General features: G+C 39.8%; 1 protein-coding gene across 6 annotated transcripts in view; it reads left to right on the forward strand.

Moving 5' to 3' along the window:
- The window catches only part of LOC111585381 (disheveled-associated activator of morphogenesis 1-like), a 47,360-nt gene extending 21,351 nt beyond the window's left edge, over positions 1 to 26,009 (forward strand). For 3 of the 6 annotated variants that reach the window (XM_055006190.1, XM_035941319.2, XM_035941321.2), the window contains 23 exons: positions 1,013 to 1,081; positions 3,051 to 3,145; positions 3,281 to 3,500; positions 5,821 to 5,934; positions 8,769 to 8,879; positions 9,143 to 9,246; positions 9,375 to 9,441; positions 9,796 to 9,913; positions 10,026 to 10,164; positions 10,531 to 10,589; positions 11,396 to 11,607; positions 11,821 to 12,057; positions 14,631 to 14,738; positions 15,037 to 15,134; positions 17,071 to 17,155; positions 17,531 to 17,637; positions 20,022 to 20,110; positions 20,300 to 20,468; positions 21,715 to 21,822; positions 22,101 to 22,161; positions 22,335 to 22,469; positions 24,147 to 24,314; positions 25,327 to 26,009. In XM_055006190.1, the coding sequence (XP_054862165.1) occupies positions 1,013 to 1,081; positions 3,051 to 3,145; positions 3,281 to 3,500; positions 5,821 to 5,934; positions 8,769 to 8,879; positions 9,143 to 9,246; positions 9,375 to 9,441; positions 9,796 to 9,913; positions 10,026 to 10,164; positions 10,531 to 10,589; positions 11,396 to 11,607; positions 11,821 to 12,057; positions 14,631 to 14,738; positions 15,037 to 15,134; positions 17,071 to 17,155; positions 17,531 to 17,637; positions 20,022 to 20,110; positions 20,300 to 20,468; positions 21,715 to 21,822; positions 22,101 to 22,161; positions 22,335 to 22,469; positions 24,147 to 24,314; positions 25,327 to 25,530 (2,877 nt within the window). In that variant the 3' untranslated portion in view covers positions 25,531 to 26,009. The remainder of the gene's footprint in view (positions 1 to 1,012; positions 1,082 to 3,050; positions 3,146 to 3,280; positions 3,501 to 5,820; positions 5,935 to 8,768; positions 8,880 to 9,142; positions 9,247 to 9,374; positions 9,442 to 9,795; positions 9,914 to 10,025; positions 10,165 to 10,530; positions 10,590 to 11,395; positions 11,608 to 11,820; positions 12,058 to 14,630; positions 14,739 to 15,036; positions 15,135 to 17,070; positions 17,156 to 17,530; positions 17,638 to 20,021; positions 20,111 to 20,299; positions 20,469 to 21,714; positions 21,823 to 22,100; positions 22,162 to 22,334; positions 22,470 to 24,146; positions 24,315 to 25,326) is intronic. The other 3 variants (XM_055006191.1, XM_055006192.1, XM_055006194.1) reach the window with 3 other exon arrangements.
- Positions 26,010 to 27,081: the final 1,072 nt, after the last annotated feature.

Genomic DNA, 27,081 nt, shown 5'->3' on the forward strand with positions numbered 1-27,081 from the left:
TCCTGCCCCAAGTGGAGGAGTTTAAGTACCTCGGGGTCTTGTTCACGAGTGAGGGAAGGATGGAGCGAGAGATCGACCGGCGGATTGCTACGGCCTCCGCAGTAATGCGGGCGCTGTACAGGTCCGTCGTGGTAAAGAGGGAGCTGAGCCGAAAGGCGAAGCTCTCAATTTACCGGTCGATCTACGTTCCTACCCTCACCTATGGTCACGAGCTTTGGGTAGTGACCGAAAGAACAAGATCGCAGGTACAAGCGGCTGAAATGAGTTTCCTCCGCAGGGTGGCTGGGCTCTCCCTTAGAGATAGGGTGAGAAGCTCGGCCATCCGGGAGGATCTCAGAGTAGAGCCGCTGCTCCTCCGCGTAGAGAGGAGCCAGATGAGGTGGCTCGGGCATCTAATTAGGATGCCCCCCAGACGCCTCCCTGGTGAGGTGTTTAGGGCACGTCCCACTGGGAGGAGGCCCCGGGGAAGACCCAGGACACGCTGGAGAGACTATGTCTCCCAGCTGGCCTGGGAACGCCTTGGGGTCCCCCGGGAGGAACTAGATGATGTGGCCGGGGAGAGGGAGGTCTGGTCTTCCCTCCTAAAGCTGCTGCCCCCGCGACCCGACCCGGACCAGCGGTAGAAGATGGATGGATGGATGGATGGATGGAAATCAGACCTGCAAGTTTTTTCATATGATAAACAAGTGTTTCCATAATTTTTTTCCCTCTGCTTGATCGAAAAAAGCAATTGTTATTAACTACCACGATTTTTTTCTTGATTTCTTTTGGTGTTTCTTAAAGCCAGAAAGTTGCTATTTCAAATGACTTAACTTTTGTGGCATCTCTATGATCTGCTTTTTTTCTACAAAGTTAAACAACTGAATGAACATCCTCCAAGACTGGTAATTCCATAATTTTTTTTGCCAAGGGTTGTATAATGAATTGATTTGTTCACTGGAATATGTAACTATATGTATAAATAGTTAAACAATGGCTTTGGCCTTTGTGTCTGTATCCACATGTATTTCAGGAGGCAGAGGAGAATAAAGCAACCAGTTATCCAGAGTTTTATACTGAGCAGCTCAAGTCCATGGCTGCTGTGAGTAATGTTCTAAAGTCTGTTTCCATGCTGCTGTTTCCAGTTTATCAACAAAGACAGAGAGATTTTGGTTTATTACCATTTTCCACTATAAAATTTAAACATTTTGAGGATTTTTAAAAACATTGTGTATACATTTTTTCTCAGTTGCTTTGGTAGATTTCCCAGATCAGAACTCAAATTGTCAAAACTACTTGTTCAATCTTCATGTCATTGTGTCACTTGTCACTTGTGCACATCAAAAAAGCAGTTTCTCATTTCTTTGAACAAGTTGCAAATGCTTTGGTACATCCATGCAAATGATTATGTACAATTCTCTGCTGTTTCCTACATTATCAATTGCTTATGTCATGTTGATCAAAATGTATTATAATGGTTCTCTGCTGAATAGTCTTACCCTCCACAACATTTAGGCATTAGTTCATCACATAAGTCTTTACATGCAAAATGGTTGAACAAGTTGTCATAATATGTCAAGGATATTTCTATGTATTTCCATTAGACTTTTTTTCTAAATCTGTGCTGAATTGGTGAATTGCTACCAGGTGAATCTTGAATTTCTCTAACAAAGAGAAATGTGTGAAGGGTTAGAGTTTTCTGAAATTGTTCAAAGACGTAAGAGAAGATATTCGTGATGTGGATGAGAATTTGTGACCCAACAGACAGGAACATCAGGTGTAGGAAGACTTCACTGTAATTCCTACAGCACTGCATGTACAGTTTTCCCTAAGGAGATTGTCTATGTTCACATTTCTACTTTTGTTTTTTTCTTTGAACTATGCAGTGCTGTTTGCCTTTCTGTATCACAATGACATGGTCTGTTACGGTGGCCGAGAGGTGCAAACCAAATTTACATAATGCAAAACACTTTTACAACCTCCAAGACAAATTTACAAGCGACAAAACACTTTTACAAGTCCGAAAACACTTTTACAAATCCAAATGTAACCGGAATGGGAATGTGCCAACTCCGGGATTGAACCGGAAGTGACAACGAGGAGCGACTAATGCACTCTGTCGGTCTGATCTGCGCCATTTAAACACTCTAAAGACCGACCACATGAAAAACAAAACCGCATCAATCGGTTCATATGTTCCCCACAAAACGGGCAAAACATCACCCGCTCGCTGTCCGTTGCATTAGCCGCTCCTCGTCGTCACTTCCGCTTCAACCCCGGAGTTGGGACATTCCCTTTCCGGTTACATTTGGATTTGTAAAAGTGTTTTGCATTATGTAAATTTGGTTTGCACCTCTCGGCCACCGTAGTCTGTCAAAAAACTGCAATACAAACAGTAAATGCGTAAATGTGAATCTTGTCCAGTCTCTTGCAATCAATCTCCCACATAAACTAAGGTGGAACTTAGAATTTACAATAATTGTCATCAAAACTTTAGCCATAGTTTACATCAGAACATCCCTCCAGAGTACACTGTTATAATGACAACATGACTCAGCAGTTTGACTCTTATCCACACAATGACACCAGGACTTGTCATTCTGATGCCACTGACATGTTCATTGACACAAATATTTACTTTTGAGAGGTGAACTAAGGATTTTAAGCATGAGACTGGCTTTTGCAGGTAATCCATGGTGTCTTGCTGTTTGTATGAACTGTTTTGAGAAATGCACTTACTGTTTTGTAAATGCTGAGGATGATTCGAGAAATGTACCAAAGCAACTGAGAAAAACTGTAATAGTAAAACATTTGTCACCTTGTGGTAGTATCATAAAGTAAACTGTACAGATGGCAAAGCACAAAACTTATTTCAAAAGAGCAATTCTAAATATGGAGACTTTAAGTCTGGCTTTTCGTCATAAAAAAGTCCTAAATATTACATATACATTACTGTACATATACAAAATTTAGATCTCCTGAGGAGTCAAAGAGACATTTTTACTAAACTCTCTTTATTGTTACCTCCGAGTGAAAAGTTGCAAAGTGTTAATTTGTTCCTCTCTTTCTAGAGGAAAACTCTGCTGACGTTGGAGGGTGAGGAAGGTCAGGACCGGCATAAAATAATAAATGATTTGAAAACAGCATTGAGGACACAGCCAATGAGGTACATGTCTAATTCTTTCGCGCAAGTTGTTATGAAAATGTAGAAAAAGAGCTTTCCCTAAGTTAATTTCATTCCCCTGTATTGTACTGCAGTGACCTGAATAATACCCTTAATGTGTGATTTTGACTCCTCTAGGTTTGTGACACGATTCATTGAGGTGGATGGGCTGTCTTGTATCCTGAATTTCCTCAAGTCAATGGATTATGAGACTGCAGAGTCTCATGTCCACACCTCATTGATTGGTTGCCTCAAAGCTCTGATGAACAATTCTCAGGGTAGAGCTCATGTCCTGGGACACAATGAGAGCATTACTATCATTGCACAAAGTCTTGCCACCGAAAACATCAAAACCAAGGTACATAGATACAATGAAACAACTGCATGAAACACTTTGGTTTTTGTATGCATTAGAATGTTTTATACTGTATATGCATTGGTATATTATTAATTATTATACTACTATGATAGATGGCTAGATAGCTAACACAGTTTGTCCGTGTGTGAGCAAGACACTTATATATGAAAAGTCAAAGTTCCAAGTTATGGAAGACCATGGATGAAGTGTCTGTGCTCACATACAGTACACAATAGAAATGAGTACACCCCTGTGCGGTATTACATAAGTGTCAAATAATTTAAAAAAATGCATTGCCTTACAGTAATTGCATTACTTCTAAGTTTGACAGTAGGATTTCTATTTCTCCTCTTCTTGTTTGCCAGTGACCATAGCTGTGCTCACTGTAGCTGCAGTGAGTTTTTATTTTGGGGCATACTTTCTTTTTCAGTGTTCATATGAGGAAGATACTGCAACTATTGAGAGGTGATGCAATTTGGAATCATTTGATTTACTCTTGTAACTGTATTGGTGTCTGAGCAGATGGCTCCAAGATTACTGGTTTTAGTTTAACCCCTTCATGTCTGTTGTGGCAAATTCACAGCATACCACTTTCATTCAGCCTGGCTGAGATAGTGTATCCATTCCCCCAGTTGCCGGCTTATGCATATTCAACACATTCTTCGGAACCTTTTGCAAGCACCGGTTTCTCGTAGGACCGGTCGGAGTGGGACCTAATTATTATATATCAGTTATTGTCATATATCTGTTATATGTGTAATAGACAAATAAACAATCTCCACTTATTTTAGCATCAGCTGGAAAGCAAAAACACGCAAAAGTTTTTTTAAAAATTGAATTGTAAATAAATTCAGGCGTCAAGGTTAATAGGTTAATAATTAAACAGGGCCTTTTTGGTCTGCTAATTATACATGTTTGTAGCAGACCAAAAAGGTCCTGTCACTGGCAGAAAAGGTAAGGCCATTCACACCTTTGAGAGGAGATTTGATGAATGAAGGTTAGAAAGAGAGAGAGTCTGTGCCCTCAATCCCGTACGCTTGAAAATAAATTATAGAATATATGGTTGTCGGTAAAACTCAGATTAAAACATTTTTAGACTTTATTTTATCTTATTTGTTTTGCTTGGTAACAGTCTTTTACTCAGTACATTTATTATAATTTTGCTGGTTTTTGCTTTAAAAAATAGGACTTGAATCACCACTTAGGTGTTCTCGTTCACAAACTTGCTCTGACTTGGAAAAACATTGCTGCTTTGTGTTGCTAGTGGTAAAAGCTTAACAGGGTACTTTTGAAGGATAGCTACACTTTTTTTGAAACAGCAATTAGAGGACATAAAAACACTGAAATCAGTGTTGCCTGTTGTAATCACTTCTCTTGTTCATACCAGCCAAAACAATGATCCTCTGCAATACTAATGTGCGAAAAAATCAGCAGTTCTTGTTCAGAGGAAAAATGTACAATGAGTCAAGGTTTATCTGAAGTTAATACAAGGTTTCAATTATGTGAGTTAAACAGATTGGCTAGTAAAAATTTCTTCTTATTTGCATCCTTTCACTAAATGTCAAGAGTTCATACTACACATATACACAAAGTATATGCATATACTTTGGTAAAGAAAAAAGCAGAATTGTGACAATCATTATCTGGATCTGAGAGGAGAAAGTAGTGTTACCATGCAGCGACAGAAACTTGTGCAAAACTAGACAACAAAACAGGTGTTAGCAGGGCCCTGGTTTGTATCCCTGCCTGAGGTGATTCTGTGTGGAATTTGTATGTTGTCACCAGGTTCTCCAGCTTCCTCTCGCAGTCCAAAGACATGCTGAGGTTAATTGGTGATTCTAAATTGTCCGTAGGTGAGAATGTGAGTGTGATTTGTTGTCTGTCTCCCTGGACTAGTTACCTGTCCAGGGTGTGCCCTGCCTTTAGCTGGGATAGACTCCAGCCCTCCCTGCAACCCTATTATTATTCATAATAGGGTTGCAAGAACTGCAAGAGCAGGTGAAGGAAAAGAAACACTACAAACAAAGATAGAAACACAAAAACACCTATAATTGACTTTTTCTTCAGAGTTGTACCTGGTCAGGAAGATGACACGGAGAATGTGATTAATGTTATTAATTAGGTGGGCAAGGAAGAAGAAAATGTTTCAGAATATCAGTCATTTTATTTAAAGATCACAGTGATTTTTCTTTCTATTTTAAGATTTCTTTAGAAACAAAGTGCACGTTTGCCCTTTAAATTCACAATGTTACTGTAAATAGTCAATAAATTATTTTTGTCTTTTTAGTGTGTAAATAATGTGCATTCTTTCTCACCATAGGTTTCCATTTTAGAGATCCTTGGTGCAGTGTGCTTGGTGCCAGGAGGCCATAAGAAAGTCCTAGAAGCAATGCTGTACTTCCAGAAATTTTCCTCAGAGAGAACTCGCTTTCAGGTGTGCTCTGGTTTTAATGTGTCTCTTCATTTAATTCTCTGCAAGGAACAGTTCAGATTAAATATAAAAATATAACAAACACATAAAGTAAGCAATTTCTTGAGAAGAAGTCTTCAGACTTCCCATGAATACCTCATAAACTAGTGATATATGCCTTTTTTTTAAGGCTTTCAAGTCACTATTGGTTTAGTCAAACATTGCACTGCTTGACTTTTACTTTTACATACAGTAGCAATTGCATCATGTTTCTCTCAAGGGATTTGCCACTTAATGCAAAAAAAATATTTGAAGCAGTATTCTCTGCAAAGCCTACCAATTTCAGTGTGTTTTTAAGGAATACGTCATCGTAGTAACTCCAAGAAGGTACGACTTACATGACAAAGTAAATATTTTTTTTACATTTTTTTATATTTATTATTTATATTTTTCCTCCTTGGTCCTCTTGAGGGCTCTCACCACCTGCTCCTGTGGGTATGAGGGAGGATATAATCTGTTCAGATGGTGTTGTCTGTCTCAAATCTGGAAAAGATAAAATTGGGTTTGTTAGGGAGAAATGCTGGGCTGCCACCAGTCACCTGGATGGTCCTGTGGATGGTGGAAGTGGTGTTCCCAGCAGCCATGTTTTAAACCCCTACCAAGCTGAACGAAGATTCCCTTGAGTGAAATTTTTCTCCACCTTGCTCTTTTACTTCAGCTTGCCATTTTTTATGGCACATTTTATTTCCCTATTGACTTTGTTTTTTTTCACATTCAAAGACACTGTAGAATATTCTTTTCTTCATGTTGAGACTGTCTGTGAAGTCTTTGGTTAGCCAGGGTTTGCTGTTAGTGTGATTGTTACATTTTTAGTGGAATTTCATTGCCCACACAGAAGGAGATGTAGAAGGACACTGTGTCCACTACTTGCTCACTGATGTTGCTGGAAGGTACCAGGAGGTTGTCCAACTTTGTGGATTCGACGCATCCCTACAGAGTTGCAGTACTGTCATTTGTCCACTGCTTGATGATTCTGACAACCTTCTGTATCCTCCTTATTACCGGGGTGTAGGCAGGTGCCAGCAGGATGGTGTAGTGTCAGCAGAGCCCAGAGGGGGAAGAGCAATATACCTGTATGCATCTGGAACAGATCCAAAACATATGTCCAGAGTCTTCCCTAAGTGGCTGGTGCAAGTGATATATTATTGAAATCCTTTCAGTGACTTGTCAGCTGAACAGTGGTTGAAGTGTCCCAGGATGAATTTGGGAAAGTCTGGGGAAAGGACTTTGACTCTATTTGTAGTGTTCTTTATGTGTTCAGTGGCTGCTGTAGTGTTTGCTTTGGGATGTATTTAAACCAGAATGAAAAAGAGTTAAGAGAATTCTGTGGAAAATAGGAGGCTAGCCATCAATGTACAACATGTCATCACTGTCTTTCATATTTAACCATTTCTGTAATTGCAAGAATTGAGGCAATCCTATATTAATGTATGTGGTTAACGTTAGCTTGCAGCTCATCTGTTTTGTTGAGCAAAGAGCGCACATTGGCCAGGATGATGACGGGAGCGTTCATTGTTTACATCTCTCCCTCTTAAGTCTGGCTCTAATTCCACCATTTTTCTTCTCCCCTCTGCTGGTTAAGATTCTTTTTTTGTTGTTTAAGTGCTCTTTTTTAGAAGAGCAGCCACATAGGACTTCCTCAGGAATTGTGTCGGTGGTAACAGCATGGTGGTGGGTGGACTGCAAACAGCAGCAGAAAATCTTTGGTTGTCCGATTTAATTCACTGTAGTTCGCCGAGAATAAACTCCACAGAAAGCCAGAAGAGCAGATAAAACAGAGCCCTGGAACATCCCCAGGGTTCATGCTGAAGTCAGTGGAAGTTCTTGGTCAGACCCAAAACAAATAAAAAATGAAAACTAAAACAATGGAGGACTGTTTCGCACCCATCTAGGGGGAAAGGTGGAAGGTGTATAGCATAATGTTTTTTAAAAAAAAAAAAAAAAAACGAATATTTCCCCAGTCCCCAAAAACAATTAACAAGTTCTAAGAAAATTACAAAAAAAGTTCTTTTACAACATGTTAAAATGAAACAGGCCACTTCATGGGCTATTCAAACAACAACAGAACTGGATACAAACTAAAGAGGCATTTAAGCACTTAAACAAAAAAATCTACCCAACAAAACTACAACTACTACAAAAAGAAAGCCTAAGTCTAACAAAAAAACAACAACACTAGCTTATCCTAACAAAGAAAACACAGGTATCAAGCAAATTGGTTTGAGTCTGGGAAAAACAGGAAAAAGGGTGCTGCTGTCAGAGTAGCTCCACTCCATTGCCGGCCGCCGAGATTTTGAAAGGGGCAACAGCCAACCAGCGTTGTCTGCCTTGCTGCCAATTACGCCTCCTGCACACAAAGATCTACACACAGACACAGAACACCCACTACAACCTAACAAGACGAACAGACGACTCACACAGAAAACAAGGACGAGACAAAGATCCACACAAAGACAGAACACACACTTCCAGACAACAAAACAGTTCCCAACTGCAAACACAATATTACTATGTTACAAAATATGGCCACAGCTGTAACAAGGACACACACGAAAGTTTAAATTACAAACTTAGGGGAAAAGAGTAAAAAAGGCAGCTGGAAAAAGATAGATGCATCTAGCTAAGAGACAACATATACTCTCACAGACTTTAGAGAAAAAGTACCTACTAAATCACTAAATATACAAATATATAAACAATGCAAGCTGCTCTCTGACTTGTGTAGTCGCCCACACAAGCAGTGACCTGGAAGACCAGGAACAAACTATATATCCAAAATATTTCTGTTTTGTGAGCAGAACCTGCTGTCTAGCTTGGACCGATCCACAGGCCACTACAGAGATGAAGTTGATCTGAAGACTGCCATCATGTCTTTTATCAATGCTGTGCTCAGCCAGGGACCTGGAGAGGTGAAAAACTCTTTATTTCTCTGAGATCAAAAGTTACAGTGCATGCTGTTTAAGTAAGGGTTATCATAATAATGGTTTTAAGCAGTTACCTTATGATAGTACTGGTGTGCAGTGTGAGACACTGTGTGTTTTTCTTTCTTGTAAGATTTGTTTATTTTCCAAAGAAAAAACATGGATAAATTTGCTTAATCTTCTTTTATCAGTCCTGTCTTTTCATATTTTCAAAAACAAAAATTAAGGAAAATGTGAATATGTGTTTTCAGACCAGTCTGGAATTCCGTATCCATTTGCGTTACGAATTTCTGATGTTGGGCATTCAACCAGTCATTGACAAACTACGCTCCCATGCAAACGTCACCCTGGACAGGTACATCATGTGCACCCAAAGTGTTAGCCTTTTAGAAGTTACAGGACATGGAGTCTTACCTGTACTACAACATACTTTGATTTTAAATAGCTTTTTAAGTTCAGTGTTGTGGTCCTGTCATGTCCCAGGCATTTGGACTTCTTTGAGATGTTGAGAAATGAAGACGAGGCTCTAATGTCCAAACGCTTTGATGTTGTAAGTTATTTAAACAAAGGATCATACTGATCAAGTTTTATTGAGAAGACATCTTTTATAACTTTCAAGGATGAATTAATCAAGCATATTTTTGATTTGTAACACAAAAAAATAATTATTACACATACCACAACTTAATTTTCTATCCTTGTTTCCTTGTAAACAAAAAAAATCAAATACTAACACATGCTACATTTAATTGCAAGTTAGAGGTCGTATGTGACAAAGGCTTGATAGTGAAGCACACCAACTCCATTTCAGCACTACATTGTATTTTGTTTTAAAATAAATGTAAGTTTGGTGTGTAATGTGTTGTTTATCAGTTGATTAATGTTTATTGCTACTTTGCCTCAGGGTCATATAGAGACTAAAAGTGCCAGCCAGATGTTTGAACTGATCAAGAAGAATCTAAACCACACTGAAGCTTATCCTCACTTCCTATCTGCCCTGCAGCACTGTGTCACGATGCCATGTAAGACTGGCTGCCTACTGTTTACTTTCTTATTCTTTTATTTAATGACCATGCAGTGTTCCATTACAGTAGCAACTTTTTGGGGAGTTGACTTCTTTCCATGTGTCTGCAGATAAGCAGAATAGCACAACACTTCAGTACTGGGTGATATTGGACCGAATAGTTCAGCAGCTAGTTCTGCAAACAGACAAAGGTGAAAACCCTGATGTCGCTCTGCTGGAGGACTTCAACGTTAAACGTATTGTTCACATGTGAGTTTACAGGGTTCCTACAATATAAACCATTTTTGGCAGCCTTTAGATGGCAAAATACCAAAGTTTTTTGTTTGTTTGTTTTTACCAGGTGCTTATCTATCCACCTCTGTCTATGTCTATGTTATGCAGTAAAAATGGTGATGGCAATGTGTAGCTACATAACCTGACTGACATTCAACCATTCATTTACTGCAATTCTTTCTATGCAAAGTTACATTTTATTATGCTTTTTTAAGCAAAGAAAAATTACATATATACAAATTACATAATTTTTAGCAACTCATCAAATAATTGATTTAACTTTAAAGAGACTGATGGTGCTTGGAAAATTGCTTGCACTTTTGTGTGTATTTGTGTTGTTAGGCTGGCGAAAGAGAACGAGATCAAACAATGGAAAGAACAAGCTGATAAAATGAGAAAGGGTAAACAAACACACAAACACACACTAATACTTGATACATGTACAGAAAGGATTTAAACCTTAGATCCTGTAAAATATATCAAAGGCGTAAATGGAGACATTGGATGGATTGGTCAGTTTGAAGATACAGTCATGAACCAAAAGTTTACACTTGTAGAAGAGCACGTATACCATGGCAATTTGGGGACATTAAACTAAATATTATTACAGCTGTATATATATTTTTGACCCAGCAAATTCTGTCACATTTCCAGAAGACCTGCAATAAATCTATGAAAGAATCAAAACATGATTTTTGTCACATTTTTAGTGACAAAGACTCATGGGCTTCAATCATTCCATCATACAAAATTCAGAGATATAGGAGTCATTGGAATCTCAAGACTGACATGATATGCATGGTCTTTAACTTTTCTTTTACTTTTGTTTATGACTATATTTTGTTTACTGCAGTTTAAAAAATACAAAAGAATAATCAAAAACAATTATAACAATTACACTTTTAACTAATTAAACTGAGAAAGAAAGTTTATGGCCTTTACAAAGTCATTGATTTTCCATTGGAAATTCATCTCTTAATAATGGCATTTCTAATATTGCTGTGTAACACAGCAAGTGGATCACAGTCCAAGTTCCTAACTCAAAACTATGGTAAATAAGTAAAGATTCAGAGTTATGTTGCTTGCTGTCGTCCTTGTTTCTGCATATTCATTTTCCTTCGAGAGCTACATGTTAAAAACCTCATTCCTAGTTTTATTGTAAGAACATGTCAAAGCTTTAAGTTGATTTATGTTCTCATCTTTTCAGAGCATCAGAACTTGCAGCAGCGTTTTGAAAAGAAAGAGAGGGAGTGTGACACCAGAAATAAGGAAAAAGACGACATGATGGAAACGATGCACAAGATAAAAGACAAACTGGAGCAAGAGAGCAAGAATCACAAGCAAGCTAAACTTGTAGTAGCAGAACTGTCTGCTCAGCTGCAGCAATTCAACTCTGTATGTTCAACACAAGATACATCTGTGAGTTGGAAATGCTTTTGGTCGGGATCAATCACAGAAACATTATATCCATAAGGTTTTGCATTGTCTATTTTTTTTTTTTTGATAGAATTTATGATCTTCAAGCTGGAAAGTTCCCAGAATCACAATAATCATTTGTATCTTCATCTCTCTATTCATAAGGTATCCATCTTTGTTGGATGAAATATTTTTTTTCTCCTGCTCTCCTATTAGACTTCCATTGTTCCAGGAGGACCTCCTGTGACATCCAGGAATTTAGTTCCTCCTGGTCCCATCCCATCTACCTCTGCTCCTTCTATTTCTCCTCCTCCTCCTCCTCCTCCGCCTCCACTGTTTGGCATGGCTCCGTTTGCCCCACTTCCAGGAGCTTCACTAGGAGCAGCCCAGAAGAAGAATATCCCGAAGCCATCTAATCCACTGAAGTCATTCAACTGGAGTAAACTGCCTGAGGTACACTTGTTGCCCATTGATACTAGTGCTCCTTCTATCACTACCGTACTTATGTGTGAAGAAGCAAACTGGACTGAAATGCAGACACTCTTGGCAGATAGGCATGTAGAATCAACAAAGAAGCTTTAATCAAAATGAATGGTGAGGTGGGTAACAAAAACTGCAATACTGTAACTAAAGACAGCTAGAAGGTAGAGGGAGGAATGGCAGAAGCCCATAAAAGTAGAAAACAAATCCAATGCAAAAAACCCCCAAACAAACACAGCAAGGTGGACAGGAGCACAGACAGATGAACAAGTAGAGAAGCATCGTAACAGATAGGCCAGTTTCATTTTGGACATTACCCGACTGTCACCAAAATCTGCTATCTGCTCCTTCTGTCAAGGAAAGTCAGAGACCCAAGAGCAAGCAGAGAAACACAGCAGACCACTATAAAAGAATATACTTATTGCCCCAATAGTAGAAGCAGGGAAGGGGAATGAGGGCCGGAGAGGAGAGAGGAAGTGAACCTGGGGGAATGTGGACTGGGAAAGGACTGATGAGTTATGGGAAGACTAAACTGGGAAGCAAAGTTAAACAGTGTCCTGAGGGGAAAACACTATAGCAGAAACAAGAGTAACGCTCAGAAAACAGGAAATGCAGAAACTATGGAAGCCTATGAGAAATAATTAACGGAGGGTTGCTGTAATTTGGAAGAAAGTTCAGACTTAATCCTAAGAATATAATTTGAGTATGAGACGGGGAACTGACCAGAACCAAGTAAGACAAGGCTAGTAACCAGGAATTGATTACAAATACCAGAAGGCAGGATAAATGTGCATACAGCACCATGCTACTGGGAACATAGTATACAAAGCACTGGGACAGAATGTGGCCAAATGTACACTACACAGGAGCACAGTATGCAACATACTGGGACGGATTATCCAGCGCTCAACCAGAACACTGTAACAAGCCCAAAAACTAAATTGCGATGACACACTACACAACCTGATAGTCAGGACTACGATAGTTAACGCTACTTAGAGATAAGACTGATATAACATGGTTTCTGCAGGGCATTAAAAAGCATTAATAGTCATTAAATTGATTTTGTTAAAATTAAGGCCTTAAATGGCATTAAAACTAATTCAATTTGATTCTAAGTGGCATTAAAAATTCTTTCTGCAGTTTTCAAGAAAAAATATTTGATAATAATAACATAATAATATGTAATCATAGACTGCAATTTGTCAGATATGTGCATCTGTGTAAACATACCAAAGCTTTTCGATAATTGTTCCAGCTGGTCGGGTAGAGTTGCCAAAAACTGCACGTTTAGAAAGTGTCCGGCAGGCTGGACCAGGTGGAGGAGAGCTGGGAAATAGGGAAATGCAAATTCCAGCAGAAATGGCTAGAAAACATGGATTTCAGAGAATAACTGCAGCCCATGGGTGGTCTGGGGTGGTTTCTGGATTCAGAAATAGTGAAATGTAGGGACAGTTTTCATATAAAAATCATCTTTTACAAAAAAACAAACCTGTGTAATTTGTTGGGTTCAGAGTCATGGCATTAAAATTTTTACAGTATGGCATTAAAGTGGCATTAAAAAGCATTAAATTTGACTGGCTGATTTCTGCAGAAACCCTGTATAAGCCACTTTACATAGCTGGCAGTCAGGGACAGGGAGGGGCTGAAAGTGATTCTCTGGGTGGGGTTCCAGGTTGTCCATCAAAGACAGGCGTCCAGAGTAGAGGCAGAGTCTGGGCAGGTTGAGTGAGTGTTGGTGGGAGCAGCATGGAGAACTAAGCAGAGGAAAAGAAGGTTTGCTAGAGCATATGAAAATCAGAGCAGAACTGTTGTTTGCCCATCTTTTATGGCAGGTTGTGAAGACTAGGAGCAAGTGAGCACGTGTCCTCACTCAGCTGATTATTCATTTGAAGAGAGGCACACACACACACAGACACACACACACAGACACACACACACACACACACACACACACACACACACACACACACATACACACATGAAGGGGGAAAGGAAGGAGAAGGAAAGCTGCCAACTCGGCAGAGGTGGAGGTGGAGGGCTTGACACTTTCATCATCAACCTCAGTGAAGCCAACATGTTGGTGTGATCATCAGCAGGGTGTTTTAGCTGCTCTGTTAAAGTGTATATAGTCTACATTTAGTAGCATTATGTAGGTGTTCTGAAATTATCCAACTGTCATCCTTGTCTGACCTGGTTACCTGCAAGGTGATGTGGTTTGGTATAATGACTAGTAATATGAGACATGCTTAATCATACTAACATGCATGTTATTAAAAATGAAGAAATACGTGAAGAAAACAAGAAACAATGTACAGATTCTGTGAAACTAATATTTTCCACTGAGAACCTGTCTATTGGCCTTTGGAGCTGAAAGTCATGGGGAATGTTCGAAAGTATTGTAAGATAAATACCGTTTGCTGTTTTCATGGGATTTGCTCACATAAAGACTAACAGTAGGTGTGAGATGCAGCTGAAATTGCTGAAAAACATATTAATTGAACCTATATGATTATGCTAACAAACTGTATTATTGTTGGTTTCAGAGCAAGACAGAGGAAACCATATGGATGGAGATTGATGACCTCAATGTATTTAAAGTACTGGATCTTGAAGAGTTCCAGAGGATGTTCTCAGCTTATCAGAAGCCACAAGTAATATGACACACTTACATGTCATGCTGTCAATGAGTATGATTCATTTAGCCACACAATGAAAAGCAATCTGTGACTAGACTATGATTTCACATGCCAGAGACAAAGAGTTAACCAGAAAACAAAACCCAGATCTGAAAATTGCCTGTTTTCTGATAAGTTTTTCTAATTTTTTTTCAGTCATTTTGAAATAATGGTATTGTCATAAGTTCATTATTTAGATGAAGTTCCTAATTATGGCATTGCAGAGTTTTGCTACACTATACAGTATTTTGTTCAAACACATTTCTATTAACAGAAGGATACTGAGGATGACCATGCTTTTGCAAAGAAAGTCAATGAGCTGTCAGTCATTGATGGTCGCCGAGCACAGAACTGTAATATTCTGCTCTCACGGTGAGTGTGTCAATATGTTTAATAAAGCACAAAGCCACCAACTCTGTTATCTGCCATTAGCAGCCTTGCTATGTTGTCCAGAACAGAAAGGTTACAGGTTAATTTATAGATCGACTAATAACTTGCAATATCGTTGTCCAGAATAGAGTACAATAATGGCTACATTTGGTGTCTGTGAGATCTAAAACCTTCCAATTTTGAGTGTAGCGTGCAGATTCCATCCACTGACACTGCAAGGGATAATGAAGGACCATGAATTAGGTTCACCCATTGGCTTGTGAAGTGAGGAACAATGTTTTAAACAGACAACAGGAACACAGGTTGTAGTTTTTTGTACATTTTGCTTGTTTTTACTTTATTCAACTAGAGACAGTCCGACAACGGACTCACACCAGCTGTGATGCCAGCCAACATGTTGATGTTTCAACCTATGAATACTTAGTGCATGACAGCAGTAGTACTCAGAACTCATGGATCAGACCACTCCAATCTTTAAATTCAGCCTTCATTTTGATCCCAATACATACATATACATTTTCATGACTACACCTTGTACAATTGTGAAGCTATCATGTTGCCAAAATCTGTCAGGCAGAGGCAATAAACACCTGCCATAGTATTTCAAACAACCTTTGTGGTGGTTCCCACCATAGCATGCATTTCCACTACCACATTTTGCATGATGACATGGCATAAGTTACAACAGGTTTGTGATGCTCAAATGTGTTACGAGGAAGTCATGGAACCCAGGCTCAGACACAGAAACTGGCAGACAGCTGGGATTTAGAAAAGGGTTTTATTTTAAAGACAAGAACTAAAAACCAATACAGAAGGGGAACTCAAAAGAGGGGGAAACTTAACCAACCCTACTTGAAACCAGGAAACACTACAAACCTATAGAAATTCCTAACTAAACCCAACTACAAAAAAACAAAGCATAACAAACTAGCAGAGCTGACTAATGAGGTACTCACAAAATGAGGAACCAAACACAAATGGGGAAGTCAGGCTCATAGAACACAGAAACCGGTGGAAATCCAGGGATGCGGGGGTGACGAGAGTCCAGCTGGGGTTATAGCAGGCTGGAGGCAATGCAGGGACTGGCAGGAATCCAAAGGGGTGAGTTGAGTCCAAATGAAGCTATTGCAGTTCATGGTATTGGAGGGACCGTTGGAAATCCAAATGGGGGAAGTGAGTCCATGACAAGATCTGAAGTCTGCACGTAAAGCAGGGACCGACAGAAGACCAGAGTCCATATGTGTCTCTGCAGTCACCATAGACTGCAGAGACACACATGTCTACAGGGAATGAGTCAATGAACTGAGCTTTAATTGCTGGAAGTGTGATTGTGGGCAGGAGAGCTGAATGGACTGATTACTGCAGCTGACTCTCGTCACAGCAATCAGCAGTGCAGGCAGAGCAGGACTGACAGGGAGAGAGAGAGAAACAGAGGACAGACAGACGGTGAAAAGGAGGGAAAAGAGAAAAAGAGGAAGAAGGACAGGGGCTGGTGTGGGGATCATGACAAAATGGACAAAATAAATGATGTGTAAACCATCCTGTAAATTTATTCATTGCAGTGTTATGCACAATTCAAAGTCTTTTTATCCTTGTGAGGATGTGACAAGGTATGGTTTACTTTGAGATCTATCATGAAGTCATGAAGAATAATGTGAACATTTTAATGCAAACTCTAAAATGTTAAGCCAAATATTTTGGTTTGAGTGCCAGACTTGGCCTCCGCGCCTTCAACATTTTTTAACTATTGTTATTGTGGAGACAACCACTGGGAGTCACAAAACATAGAAGAATTTTACATCCTATACCACACACCACCCTCCATCCTCCATAGTTTAATAAACTTCTATCTACTACATCTCAAAGCAAAAATTGACATCACAATAATCCAAAAAATTTCTTTGAACAATTGTTATAGGCTAAAGCTGACCAATGATGAGATCCGCCATGCCATTTTAACCATGGATGAACAGGAAGACTTGCCTAAAGACATGCTGGAGCAGGTTTTAGAACATACACATACACAAAAACACAGCACAGTATAGAAAGACACTCTGAACATGTTCCATGTCCATTGCCATGTACAACATAGCATTGTGAGAAAAGCCATACAGCTGGAGAATGACAACCTAGTTCATTTTTCAATTCGGTGACTGACTTTTACAAATTACTGGCACTGAAATTTAAATTAAATTTTTTAAATTAAATTAATTTAAAAATGTGTACAACAAGATCAGTTCATCAAACCATGTTTCATGCTTCCAACTAAAAGATGTATTTATTTTTTGTTCATGTCTGAGTCAATAATTACACCAAGAACTTTTCCAATCAAATGCAATTACACTTATGATTGTGTCTCTATTTGTCTGTATGTGAAGCTTCTGAAGTTTGTTCCTGAGAAAAGTGACATTGAACTGTTGGAAGATCATAAACATGAACTGGATCGTATGGCCAGAGCAGACCGTTTCCTGTATGACATGAGCAGGTACACACCAAATAAAGAAATAAATACAAATCATACACACAGCAGCACTTCTGAATACATAGGCTGGATTGTCTTTTGATCAGAATGTGGATCAGGCTGGCCCTGGGGTTTGATCCACACCAGACTGCCTCTTACTGTGCACTTCACATACTTCACACATCACTGTATATAGCTACTCTTAGGCACATATAGGGACACAACAGTTAGGGCCCTGAGAGCAGGTGGGGGCGGGAACGATGGGCTCTGTGGTGGGGCGGATGGCAGGGCTCTACGGCCTTGTCTCTTCCCCGTCACCCTCTTGTTTGCCTCCCCTGCTCTCTAATTTCTTTTCAATGCACCACACACACTCACACCTTGGGGGTAGGTCTGGGACGGCTCGGGGAACTTGGGTCAGGGTAGGCTGCAGAGTAGCCATCCTCTGCAGTCCTCTGACCTGCCCCCCGGACGCCTCGCCCAGCCTCCCCACTTTTAATGCATCACATGACACTCAGGGTTACACTACCACGGTGCAGGGATAATGTCTCCAGTCTGGGATCAGGAGACATATTAACAGGGAGTAATGGGGGGATTTCACTAATATGGCCTCGCTGGTGGAACCCAGGCCCCCTTATGGCTATGGGGTGGCGGGGGTGGACCATCATCCATGTTGCTGTGGCTGTGGGGTCCCCGGGACCTGGGGGCTGTGGTCGGGGGGGGGTTCTCCTGCGTGCTCGACGGGTCCGGGCTGGTGCGGTGGCTCTTGGTGGGCTGCGGGGGCTGGATTGGCCGTCCTGGTGGGCGCTGTGGCTGTACTGCGGGCTGGTGGCATGTGGTGGCTCTGTCCTGGTGGGTTGTCAGGGCGCATTGCGGGGTGTGCGGACCCTGGGTGTACCGCGCTCGCCTGGGGCCTGGTGCGGGGGGTATGCGGGGTGCCTCCCCGTCGGCGGCGCCGGGCCCCACCACACTGTCCATTTTTACCCTCTGGACTCGCATTGGGTCCCGGCCCCGATTTCCTCCGGCCAGCTCCCGGTGGTGGCCTGCTTTGTGCTGGGCTGGTTGCCATCCCTTTGGTGGGCTGCTCGGCCCCTGTGTTTCCCCTGCACATCACTGAGGTGTAGCACTGCCTCCCTGGCTCAGAATAGGGAATTCTAAAAAAGAATGTCTGCTTAGCTTTCAGGGAGGGCTGGTGATGGTCACACACATGCACTAAATATTAAAATATTTGGCTGCAAGACTAAAATATGCATCAATCTCATAAAATGTTGACACCCCTTTTGTGGAGTTAAACAATGAGAATAAATGCAGACAAAAAAAACAAAAAAAAAGAATCTGGATCAGAAATACTTTTTTTTTTAAAATTTAACATGTACAGTACACTTTTATTACTTTTTTTTTTAAAGTGTATTGAATCTCCTTCGACATCACATGAATGGTGAGGTCTGTTGTCGAGCCCAGGAAGGGACACTTCATACATTTCTCAGCAGAATCTTGTTTAATAGGTGCAAAAAGAGGTGTTTTATCTTTGAAAGAGAAATTACTTTGACCAGGGAGAACAGAGGAGCCCAGATGAGTCACCTTACACCGAGATGCCAGACTTGTGCTCATTGTATATCAATACTTTGCACATTTGTCACAGTCTGGTCAAATTCTTTTGTACCTTTTGTACTGAAAAATGTTTCTAAATGTCAGGCTTGCCTTGCCTTGCTTTGCTTATGCACTGTTAAACCGTGCTTTAAAAGTGTAATTGTCCCCTCTTGTGAAGTTCTGCAGCATCCCAGTCTGAGTATTGTCCACCTGCCTGTTGAACTGCTGGCAGACAGTTCAAAGACACAATACAGCTCATGGTGTGGAAAAAGTAAAGTTTAGCTTTTAATATTTCGCTGCTGGTAAATTAGCCCACTTTTAAATTTGTCTCTCTTTTCGTTCTTGACTCAATTAGTTTTTGCATTTTTCATGTGAACAACATAGGTTAACACTATTGACAAAATGGAGACAATCTGAAAATAGTCACTGTTCTTGCCATATTTTAAAGACTTTGGATCACCTTTTTTCTAGGAAGGCCAAATATTTTGGATTTCTACAACACATTGAACAAACTACTTCTGTTCCCACATAACTTGATCCATAGAGTGGTGCAGTGCTGCAGTTGTTTTTTTTTTGTTTGTTTGTTTTTTTTAGGATTTTTTTAGGAAATTGTTTTTATACACACAAAAACATATTTAATGTGATCAGATTCCCTAACAGTCTATATTTGATGCTTTATCAGTTTATTTGCTCCATCAAACAGGGGTTTGTATCAAGTGAAATACAAAACACTTACATCTTTTAATACTGCTGCAGTTGCTAGCAACTCTTTACATGTGTTGGAGTCCACTCACAGTTATCTATTTTCTGTCCTCACCCAGAATCAACCACTATCAAGAGAGACTCCAGTCTCTCTACTTCAAAAAAAAGTTTGCTGAAAGAGTGGCTGAGGTCAAACCTAAAATCAAAGGTACATTTTTCTATCCCAAATTGTCAGTCACAGTAAATTAATATAGGAAATAAATGTTGGAAGCGGCTTAAATTGAACATTCTTTTTCATGCCCTGCTGAGGATATTGTGAGACACTGGATAAAACAATGTGATTTGTGTGATATCTGAGAACATGTATGGCATTCCCTCTTTGTCTCTCTGGTTTCAGCTCTGTGTCTTGCATCCAAGGAGGTGGTACAAAGTGCGACACTGCGTCAACTTCTTGAAGTGGTTCTGGCCTTTGGGAACTACATGAACAAAGGGCAACGAGCAAATGCTTATGGATTCAAAGTGTCCAGTCTCAACAAGATCGCTGACACCAAATCAAGCACTGACAAGTACAGTTAACTAACATTCTTTATCTGGGATTTTCAGAGAAGAGATTTTGATGTGTGACAGTAGGAAATGCACATGTCAGTAATACAAGGGTGAATTTACTTTGATGGTACTGCTATTCTGCATGCTGGCTTGCAGGGCTTGTTGTGGCTTACTGCCACACTTAAACATAATTATTATTAATCCCCTCTCTCCTAGATTACAGTTTTTCTCAGTTGCTTTGGTACATTTCTCAAATCATCCTGGACATTTGAAAAACAGTAAGTGCATTTCTCAAACTACCCGTAAAATAGCAAAACACCATGGATTAGCTGCAAAAGCCAGTCTCTTGCTCAAAATCCTTAGTTCATCTCTCAAAAGTAAATATCTGTGTCAATGAACATGTCAGTGCCAAGAGAATGACAAGTCCTGGTGTCATTGTGTGGCTAAGACAGTCAAATTGTCATGGCCCCTCCCTCCTCTGTGCTACACCCTGGACCAGCTGACTGTCCTGGCCGATCGGGCTCAGCGGCAGTTAAAGCCTGACTCGCTCCACCAGACTGTGCTGGATCATTGCCTCTGCTGGCTTCCTGCCAGCCGCTTCGCCCAGGCCCGCTTTGGCTCCGGACTCCCCCCGACTGCTCAGTCCTGCCTGGCTCGTTCCCGGAGCTCACCCCCCTCCGTCCCTTCCTCGTCTCTCCTCCGCTGCGCTTCTGCAGCCGCTGGTCTCAGCTGCGTGTCGCTGACCATTAGACTGCCAGCTTTGAGACTAGTCTCCGTCCCTCCGGTTGGACTTGATGGACTGTGAGTCTAGACATTTTGTTTAGGTTTTGGTTTTAGCCCACGTAGTGGCCAGTATTGTTCATTAGTCTGATTAGTTTAGAGCTCCGTTTAGTTTTAGTAAAAGTCATTGTTTTCTGTATAGAGCTTGGTTTGCATTAGTCTGTTCGGCCATTATCTTGTGTTTCTTTGAATAAAATCCTTGGTTTTGAATCAGTTCTGCTTCCTGTATGCCTGTACCCAGGGTTGAACAAGTAGTTTTGATAATTTCAGTTCTGATCTGAGAAATGTACCAAAGCGACTGAGAAAAACTGTAAAGACATAATTACTACTGGTGCCGTCCTGGCCAGCCAGTGTTAATCTTCAGAAATTTTCTGTGAAATTAATAAAGTTCTGTTAAATGCCATCTTAACTGCAGTTTTAGTTATTTCTATTAAAGCACACCAAACTGACAAATTATTATTAAATGTATGTGGTGTGTGTTTGTAGAAACATCACTCTGCTCCACTACATAGTCAGTTTGCTGGAAGAGAAGTACCCTAAGGTGGCAGCTTTCAGTGAAGAGCTACAGAGTGTGCCAGAAGCTTCAAAAGTCAAGTAAGAAGGAACAGACATAAATTCTAGCAGTTACTATATAGTCTGATATAGTAATATTTACAAAACTAGAAGTACAATATTTAGACATATGACATTTTCATGTACAACTAGAGCAAAACTGGAATGTTACAAAACCTGACTGTGACAAGAAATAAAGAATGCAACAGGTTACACATTGCCACTACACAGAGCTATTATTCACCAGGACTGTTTCAGCTCTGTCTAAAACCACAATTGTTCAAAATTGAAAAAAAAATCTGTTTTCATTGTCTCTTTAGTATGGCAGAGTTGGAGAAGGACATCAACATCCTGAGATCTGGCCTAAAAAGTGTTGAGGCAGTGAGTGAGCTTAGTAGTCTTTTACTTTTTTTCCACTATTGTTTAACTATGTTCAATTTCCCAACACCCTTTAAATCTTCTGTAAAGAAAAACTGAATGATAGGTATTGGAAATATTCACGTATCTGGACACCAGTTTGCTGCTGCATGACTCTGATGTCTGATCATATGCAGGAGCTACAGTACCAGCAGGCTCAGTCCTCTCAGAGTCCTGTTGATAAGTTTGTCCCTGTGCTCAGTCAGTTCATCACTGTGGCATCCTTCAGGTTCTCTGATATAGAGGAGTCCCTCAGCGAAGCCAAAGAACTGGTGAGTGGACAACAGTCGCAAACTTTGTCTTGTTTCATCATTATACCAAAGTTTATTTCTCGGTAAATACCAGTAAGAAGATTTCTCAAACTGTTGTACTATTCCATTAAAATGTGTCAGTATGTTAACAGTTAATAATCAAGTAAGCCTCCACATCAAGCTACAACAATAATTTTCCTCAAGAATGTTGACCAGACCATATCCATTTCATAACAGCACTACGGTTTTTACTTAGTATAACAAACAAGTGCTGCAACTTAAATCTGTCATCTAGGAGCTCCAGTAGAAATCCACTGGACTTCTCTTTTAAGTTCTTGAAGATGTTTCGCCTTCATCCAAGAGGCTTCTCCAGTTCTAGTTGACTGGAGAGTTTCAGATGTACTAGTACAATTTAAAAAAAAAAAAAAAAAAAAAAACCATTGTGGAAAAGTTAAATATTTTCCATCAGTTATTTAGGATAGGAATTTTTACTATATTCTGACCGCAAGTGTTTAAAGAAATTTCCATTGTCTGTGATGATTTGGGATGTCGTGTTATCTGCTAACGTTGGTCCACTGTGTTTTATCAAGTTGAAACTCAATGCAGTACTGAACTCTCTGAGTGCTTTTCTTGTTTTTTTTTTAATTGGTCTTAATTTCAGTTAATTATTAAAATTATTTGTAAATCATTCCAAAAAGGGCTTGAAATATTTGATTTTTATGTATATTAAATATAGCATACCTTTTCAAAAATTTAATTTTAAATCAAGATCCTCATTTTTTTTTAGATGCACTAGTATGTGGTCACTCCAGCTCGCATAGCTATTGGCCTATTAACAATTCCACAAAAGTGTGAAAGTGAGAGTCCTAGGTTGTTTATGAACCATTAGCCATGTGAGCTGGAGAGTCTCTTTCTGTGTTTGGGTCTCTCTATTTACCATAACACAGGCATTAGCTGATATATACACAGTCTCTCCCATCTCAATCATAGATGTCTTGGCCTCCCTCACTAGTCTCTCTCACCATTCCTTCCATTATTTACTATTGGAATCAGTTGTACACCAAGGGATATTCAGTGACTCAGAAATAGACATATGATTGTTTCTGTCTTCATGGTGTAGTTCTATCCAGGAGTACTGATTCATCAGTGAATGAACCTTCCAGATACAGGTGTCTTTATACTACAGTAACTGGAGATACATTCACGGCACTTTGATGATAATCTCCATCTGCCAATTGGCTTCAACTGTGTTGAATTAAATGAGCCACTTTAAAGGGATAAATGCTTTGCAATCTCACTTTATATTTTTAATCAATCAACAATACTTTGACATGACAAGTCTTTTGTTGTAAATTCTTGTCTAAAAAGCCTAATCAAATTAGGCTTCAGAGTTGAAAAGCATTACAACAGGAAAACTTCCAGGATGGATGACTATAAACATATAAAACTCCCCATAAGTCAGCTAGAACTGCAAAAGCCCATTGAATGAGGTGAAAAATCTTTAAGAACATAAATGAGAGGTCCAGTTACTTTTTACTGAAACTCTTAGGATCACCATGACCTGGATGACAGAATGTGCACAGACTTAAATGTGACATAATTCTTGTAAAGTTACCAAAATGTACAGGAAGCGCATTTGTAACCTTAAGACAATGGAAAAGACCCAATGACCACCAATCATCTTGTCTCTTGCTGAAGTTTGCAAAAGCATTGAGACACTTTGCAGAAGACTCCTACATGCTGCCGGATCAGTTCTTTGGGATTTTCAACAATTTCCTCACAGCATTCTCAGAGGCAAAACTGGATAATTACAACATCGCCAGGCGCAAGGAGGAGGAGGACAGACGAGCACTTATGGAGGCACAGGTTAGGAGACATCATCAGCTCAGAGAAGTACAACATCTATAAAAAGTATCAGCACACAGAATAGCGGTGCTGCAGAAAATTACAATCTGAAATGACCACAGGAATGGAGGGAATGGGCGAACATGGAGAATGAGACACTGGAATCAAGGCAGGAGAGGAATGCATTCAGCTAGGTGGTGTGAAACCAGTGGGAATTGGTATGGAATAAAAACAGGAGAACAACGTTAACACGAATAAGGTCACAGAGCAAAAACTTGAACTACAGCTGGCCTGAGTCAACTAGCAGTGTATAGAACAATGGTCCAGCATCGAATGGTGAAGGGAAGGGATAAAGGAGAGAGAACTGCCAATTAAGCAGAGGAGGAGGATGGCAAAGAGAAGGTCACTGTTGAAAAAAATTGCAGTTAGAGTTTGCCAGAGGGCTTCTTCTGAAGTCAGCTGGAACAGGTACTTTGGTCGGATGAGACCAAAATTAAGATTTGTTGGCATGAGAGAAGATACTATGTTTGGTGGACCCTAAACACTGCACATCATCGCAAACACGCCACCCTCACTGGGAAGCATGGTGGTGGCAGCATAATGATATGGGGATACTTCTCTGCAGGACAAGTCAAACTTGCAGCCCTCATGCAGTCTGCATGAGGGCTGCAAGTTTGAAGTTTAAATTTCCAGTGGGGTAAAATTTCAGTGTCCAGATGTACAAGACTAATTTATACCCATCCACACAGGCTCAGTACTGTAACTGCTGCCTCTACTAATGAGAGAGAGAAATCTTATGTAATCGCTTTTTTAAAAAATTATTTTTATTAGTTTCGATTGAAATCATATTGTAAAAATCTTTTTTTATAAGATCATTTGAAATGATACATGATGTATTTGACTTCTTCAAACCACTTTGCTTGTTTCCATATAGTGAAACAAACCCTAGTAATCTCATTCATAGATAAATGTATATGAAAAAAAACTCACCTAACCTTTCTTTCAGTCATGATCTCCATCTCTTTGCCTACAGCTAAAGAGAGACAGGGAGGCAAGGATAAGGAAAACCAAAGCAAGTGTAAAAGGGGAGGACAGTGAGTTTGATGACTTGGTGTCTGCTCTACGCTCTGGAGAGCTGTTTGATGAGGATCTGTCTAAAATGCACCACAGAAAACAACGTAGGCACAACCTAGTTGACAGCAGCCGGGAGAGACCAGTAACAAAACTAAACCAGTAAGATGACACTTTATGGACAGAAGCACCTCACTGGGACCTTTATAACTCTGCTGAAACACATGGAGGTCTCAGTAACACTGTTGTAGACATGAAGTTATTTTCACTTAAATCTGCATTCTGGTTCATGGTTTGAGGTTGTATAGAATACATAGTATATAAGCATATACACACAATACATGTATGCACAAAAATAATTTGTGTGTTCTTTCACCAGCCATGTTTATGTTTGGGCAGTTAATTGTGTTACACTGCTGTAAATGTTTGGTTGGCTATGTCTAATTTTTAGTTTGTGCTTAATAAATATCTCTAGCATTCTGAGAGTTTTATTTTGGACTTCAGTGTTCTGTTCCTGTAGTTAATCTAGCCTTTTGCTAAGTTAGCTTGCCTGTTGACCCTCCCTTACTCACTTCCCTGGTTAGTTTGGTTTGTGTATTTATCCTTCATCAGTGTACAGAGGAGTTAATAAATTTTTTTCACTGATTCTCTGGTCTCCTCATAATTCATGTCTGTGCTGGGGTTCTTAGTAAAGCCATGAATGACAGTCTTGAGTTTCCAATGACTCCTATAACTCTGAATTAATAGAAGCTTGTGGACAGCTACCAAAAGCGAATAGTTGAGGTGAAAATGGCCAAGGCACATTTATATTTTAGATCAAGCAGATTTTGTCATATTTCCAGAAGATGCATGTGTTTCAATAATTCCACCATAGAAAATTCTGAGTTATTGGAGTTACTAGAAACTCAAGACTGCCATGATATGCATGGTGCAAGTGTTTTTTAATCTTATGGAGTTGTTTGTTTCCCTGGATGAGACCAAAGAACACTGTACTGCCTCACATTTACAATAACCTTTATTCTATTCTGATGTCATAATTTAGTTTCTAGAGCAAAGAAACACTCCTAGCAGATGACCTCTATAAAGTTATCTGACAATACACGATTCCCTCAGCTGATCTGTAGAGAAACAGTTTTACACTAAATAGAACTAGAAAATATCACTCACGTCTGTGGTTCAGTGTGCTGCTTGTGTCATGGTGAGTAGACCTCAGTCATGTTACTTTTTCTGAAAGAGAAAGAATCATTTCTGCAGATGTTTTTCTCAGTGAAATGAACAGAAGCTGCTCAAAACAGCCCAGAGTCTGATACTGAACCAAAGATCAGTGATATGAACTCACAGAACTGAATGAATTTAGTTTTACTGATTGAACTAAGAGAACACAGTTATCAGTAAGTGTTCTATGATGTAATGTTAATTTAATTTCTATCTGCTGATCATTACAAACAGTACATTGTGACAGCAGTAGTAATAGCAGTAGTACTAACATAATCGATCCATTATAATTGATCAGCTGTGACCTACAGAAAACTTAAAGCTAAGATTTAACTATTTTAGCATGCTCACAGACCTCATTTTGCATCACTGTTAACACTCACCAAGTCAAGCAATGTAACCTGAGATCTACAGAACAAATTTAAAACATGTTAGAACAGGTTTTACCATCAGAGGTTACACACAGTCGAATGTTAACTTACAGTAACTTCAGCTATAATAA

The sequence above is a fragment of the Amphiprion ocellaris genome, chromosome 20 (assembly GCF_022539595.1).
Source record: "Amphiprion ocellaris isolate individual 3 ecotype Okinawa chromosome 20, ASM2253959v1, whole genome shotgun sequence".
NCBI lineage: Eukaryota > Metazoa > Chordata > Actinopteri > Pomacentridae > Amphiprion > Amphiprion ocellaris.